The 5,253-nt window shown below is 41.9% G+C and overlaps 1 protein-coding gene across 3 annotated transcripts in view; it reads right to left on the bottom strand.

The window, feature by feature from the left end:
- Window positions 1-1,289: 1,289 nt before the first annotated feature.
- Window positions 1,290-5,253, bottom strand: part of LOC118419819 — a 31,644-nt gene continuing 27,680 nt past the window's right edge. Inside the window, exons 20-24 of one of the 3 annotated variants that reach the window (XM_035826425.1) lie at window positions 4,834-4,987; window positions 3,735-3,856; window positions 2,889-3,087; window positions 2,227-2,326; window positions 1,290-1,561 (exon numbers count right to left, since the gene is read on the bottom strand). In XM_035826425.1, coding sequence (XP_035682318.1) covers window positions 1,369-1,561; window positions 2,227-2,326; window positions 2,889-3,087; window positions 3,735-3,856; window positions 4,834-4,987 — 768 coding nt within the window. In that variant the 3' untranslated portion in view covers window positions 1,290-1,368. Of the gene's footprint in view, window positions 1,562-2,226; window positions 2,327-2,888; window positions 3,088-3,734; window positions 3,857-4,650; window positions 4,988-5,253 lie in introns of those variants that run through there. The other 2 variants (XM_035826424.1, XR_004831663.1) reach the window with 2 other exon arrangements.

The raw sequence follows: 5,253 nt of genomic DNA, 5'->3' as shown, positions 1-5,253 counted from the left end.
GACAATAGCACTGAGAACAATGCCCTCACGTGCACACCGTGTCATTATTCGTCGTTCATGAATTTGATAACAGCAGATATTCCAACAACACCCGCATTCGCCGGATGACGTTTGCGACGCGTGTTCATGAATATTAATTAGAGCAAGCAGGGCCGCCACCTGGTCATACCACAGGGAAGGTGATTACGTCATTTACCATATATGGTGAGACGCTCAGAGGCGGTGAAGACGAAAACGCAGACGAAAAACCCCGCCAAATTGGCTTATAAATCATTTTTAAGTGATTTTGTGCCAAAAATGATAACAGGGTTCTTTTAGTAAATATCTCATGCACCATCATACCAAATTTCGGGTCCCTTGGGTTTAATACCTGGGCACGGGAGGCACAATTATACAGTTCGGTCAAAACACCACCTAAAAACATCCATAAAATCATTTTAAAAGTATCTATCAAAAAACCGAAAAAAACGTCTGAGGGTATTGACCCAAGGTACACTTGTGCCAAATTTCAGGTCATTCGGGCTAAGAACGACGGAGAGGAAACACTTTAAAGGTCGTGACAGGAGAAAGAAAGAAAGAAAGAAAGAAGAAACGGTACGAAAACAATATTTTCACTCGAAGCGTACCTTCGGTACGCGGAGTGAAAATAATAATAACGTACACCTCAGCTAGGATGTCAGGTTCCACGGGTAAGTCTTGGTACCTGGTGGTACGGGTGCTGGCCAGCTGGACCTGGGTCCTGAAATCATACACCAAATATTTTCATTGATAATATCATTAATAGTAATAATAACGTACACCTCTGCCAGGGTGTCGAGTTCTACGGGTAAGTCTTGGTACCTGGTGGTACGGGTGCTGGCCAGCTGGACCTGGGTCCTGAAATCATACACCAAATATTTTCATTGATAATATCATTAATAGTAATAATAACGTACACCTCTGCCAGGGGGTCGGGTTCTACGGGTAAGTCTTGGTACCTGGTGGTACGGGTGCTGGCCAGATGAACCTGATTCCTGAAATCATACATCAAATATTGTCTTTGATAATATTATTAATAGTAATAATAACGTACACCTCAGCCAGGGTGTTGGGTTCTACGGGTAAGTCTTGGTACCTGGTGGTACGGGTGCTGGCCAGATGGACCTGGTTCCTGAAAACATACACCAAATATTTTCATTGATAATATAATTAATAGTAATAATAACGTACACCTCAGCCAGGGTGTTGGGTTCTACGGGTAAGTCTTGGTACCTGGTGGTACGGGTGCTGGCCAGCTGGACCTGGGTCCTGAAATCATACACCAAATGTTTTCATTGGTAATATCATTAATAGTAATAATAACGTACACCTCAGCCAGGGTGTTGGGTTCTACGGGTAAGTCTTGGTACCTGGTGGTACGGGTGCTGGCCAGCTGGACCTGGTTCCTGAAATTATACACCAAATATTTTCATTGGTAATATCATTAATAGTAATAATAACGTACACCTCTGCCAGGGTGCCGGGTTCTACGGGTAAGTCTTGGTACCTGGTGGTACGGGTGCTGGCCAGCTGGACCTGGTTCCTGAAATTATACACCAAACAATTTATTTGACTTTACCTTTACCATGGTGCAGTAGCAGGGTACTAGCCAGTGCCGTCCTTTGACGGATTTTCGCTGCTGAGGACAAACATGAATTTTGTCTATTCTTTCCTCTATAATGGAAAAAAAAGTCATGCAAAGGTATAGAAACAGATGACATCTAACCAAGCAGAGTCTACGAGCAAAATTTGCCCCTGAAAATGCAGTAAATAGCGTTTCAGAGGGTCTAGATTTTGAAATTATCCATGGGGAACATGCTCCTGGACCTACCTACTAGTAGAAGGATGGTCGCACCATTGGGGCTTGACAGTATTTCCAAAGTAAAAATCCAGGGGACGGAAAAAAAAATTGGGCTGGCTAGAACACGGTACAAATGTAGATTGACCTATGTTATACATAAGATGTTACTTGCTGCTTGAGTAGACCACATAGTACCCTGGGCCTGCAGTAGTCATTCAGAATCTACAAAGTTGTGTGGCCCAAGGGTTTAGGAACGTAGACTGGCATCACTGGCACTATGGGCACCATGTCCGTACTCCTGTCCATGTGTCCATATCTTTGACAGAAACCAGTAGGGAACTGATTGTGTAAGATTTTACATCTTGCAGTAGATCAAGTCAGTGTACAGAATACTTAAGATATCCCACCTTGCAGCAGAAGTGGACAGGTGGAAGATCTTGAGTCTTTTTCCCTCCTTCAGCATGTCCATCACATGGTCTGTGGGTCGCCAAACCGTTAGGGTCAGCTCTGGCAAAATGAAGAAGAAAAAATGAAGAGGGTGAGCATAAGTCTACATGACCTCAAACATTCTTTGGCCGTTTAAGCATTTCTTTATTGGTTAAATTCAATGTAGTATACAAAAGCCTATATACAGAAACAGGACTTATCTCAGTTGACTTACAAGAAAGGTCTTCCAATCAAAGATTGTCACTGCTCAAGAGGAAGTCACATGGATCGTTTGCTTGATTAATAACGCAAAGTTTCCGGGTTCAAATATGTTGATGTGCCATCGAACTTGTGTCCTTGGGAAAGGCACTTTACATGACTTTCCACACTGTACTCAGATGAAAATGAGCACCTAGGTTTGGTTTGGTCCATCCTTCAGATAGGATGTTAAATGGAGGTCCTGTGTTTGAGGAGAAATGCACCTCAAGCACATTAAAGAAAAGAGTAGGGATCCTACTCGTTCTGAGCAGATCACATAAATCTGTCCAGTTATGCAGCTTGTGCTGTTACGTACAAACCTGGTGTGTTAGTCCATAAGGCAGTTTACTGGGTATGCAAAACAAACAGACAAACAAGACCCTACCTGTATTTCCTGACTCTTTTTTCTGGTAGTCAGCCAGCCTGACTCTATACATGGCCACTACATTCCTCTGTACTGGGATCTCATCATCCAGCTGTTGTAGGGCCTTACGGAACTCTGCCTGCAGCTCCCCCTGTTGTTCTGCCTGCAAACTGCGCTGGTGGTCATACAGACGGGACCGCTGTGTAGGGCTTAGGCATTGCTGTAGAGAAGCAGTAGATTATTTTTCAATAATAGTCATTGCCAATTTTCATTAACTTTTACCGCATGTGATGTTCAAATTGTGTAGAGTCATGTTGATTTGACTTCGTGGATGACATTACCTGAGAACGCCAAAAACTAACGTGTGCAAGTTAAGTTAAGTTATTAGGTTATATAGATGATTGAACACACACAGTATGGTATAAAGGACAATGGATTCTCCTTTTTGTTCTTTCACATCTTCTTTACTGAATTATTTTTTGTCACTTACAGCATAAATTTACTTTGCAGCAGTGTTCGATTTACAGCATGCTTGTCAATGAAAAGCTTCCTTTTTGAAAATTGATGCCTGCACTTATGTCAATCCATATAATCAAATTAACCTTGCATGACACTTACATGTCACAAGTACAGTAGGGACATCCTTGCAAGGTATTGGCATTGTAGGATTTGGGATTGTGTTCTCACTGCAAAATGCCACTAACATTGAATACATACAAAATGGATATACAACCACATGTACAACTAGCTCTGAAAAGCAGCACTCCAGTTCGAAGCTCTGAGAAAGATGTATTAATAATAATATAGGCATCAAGACATCAGCAGGTGTGAGACATTACTGGTGTAAAGAAAGGTCTGATATCCAACCTCAATTTCTGTTGGGTCCATAGCCCCCTGCAGAGCCTCGTATATCTCCTGACCAGTCTGTAGGTTCTCAATGTCTTCTGTCTTCAGGTGGAGAGACTTGCGCCTGCGGCCTACACTGGATCCTACAAGAATATAATACAGGTCATATACATCAATCCGTCCAGGCATTATTTTGAAATCCTAGGGCATGTTCATTAAGATTACATGGATGTCATCCTATCCTCTGGGAGAGGAGTGTAGCCGGCCAATGAATACTCCTTGGCCGGCTTTATTCCTTTGCCAGCTTTTGATACTATCTTATCTGATGTGTTCCATACTGTAAATGCAGAAATTTTCGCGGTGATTTTATGTTCATGGTTTTTGCATTGCCAATTCACCACAAACTTAAAACCACCGCGAACATTTTTCCATGGCAGTAAGAGACTACATCATGGTGTTGATGAAAACTTTTTCCGCTACCACGGAATTCAATCTCCACGAACTTAAATGCATTTTCAGTACATTCAAGACAGGGGTGTCATTCTCTAATATTATGAATGAATGAACTTTATTGCACGACATTTGTACATGGTACAATTGTAAGGCAACAGTAATAAGTCAATTAGTACAATGATACTCGTCTAAGGTCTATAACTACATACAAGTATAGTACAGGAATGTGAACATAAATGGCGTATTGACATAGTGTAATATGCAAGTTAAACAAGTCGGTCAGTTACTGTACAATAGATTATTAAACTTGCTACAGTGTAAAAAAATTACATACATCATCTTGCAGATACTAGCAGACGACAAGCCTGTCTTCATACATATGTAGGGATTGTCAGTTAAGCTGCGAACATATGCACATAACCAACCACAATACCTCCTTCAGGAGGTCCATCACAGAGCTAACAATCAAATGTGAAATCCAAACCTTTTCCCGCTGTCCTTCTCTCAAACTTGTCCTGTATCTGTGAGTAGAGTTTCTCCATCCTCCTGTTCCTGTCCTCCTCATGTTTCCTTACCTTTTCCTGCTGTCCTTCTCTCAAACTTGTCCTGTATCTGTGAGTAGAGTTTCTCCATCCTCCTGTTCCTGTCCTCCTGTGTGTTTCCTTACCTTTTCCTGCTGTCCTTCTCTCAAACTTGTCCTGTATCTGTGAGTAGAGTTTCTCCATCCTCCTGTTCCTGTCCTCCTCGTGTTTTCGGGCTGCCTTTTCCTCTGTACGGCGACTTCTCACCACGCTGCTGCCACTGGGGTACTTCTCCATGTACTGCGGCATATAAAATACATACACTAAATGTATCAAAAATTGTGATGATCCGTCAATTCTTGAATTATTCTTATCCAAAGTTTGAACCCAAATTGGGCCCTGAAGTTGAAAGAAAACTGCTGAAAGTATCTGTTTTTGTGCTGAGACCACATTCTTTCTAAAAAAGTGGTTGCATTACATGTAGGTTGCCCTGTTAATGTGTTTAAAAAACCTGCATGGGAATAACTCCTGAGGAATGAAACATTCAAACACCTACCATCCTTCAT

This window comes from Branchiostoma floridae, chromosome 7, assembly GCF_000003815.2.
Source record: "Branchiostoma floridae strain S238N-H82 chromosome 7, Bfl_VNyyK, whole genome shotgun sequence".
NCBI lineage: Eukaryota > Metazoa > Chordata > Leptocardii > Amphioxiformes > Branchiostomatidae > Branchiostoma > Branchiostoma floridae.
This window is presented reverse-complemented; position numbering and strand designations above follow the sequence as displayed.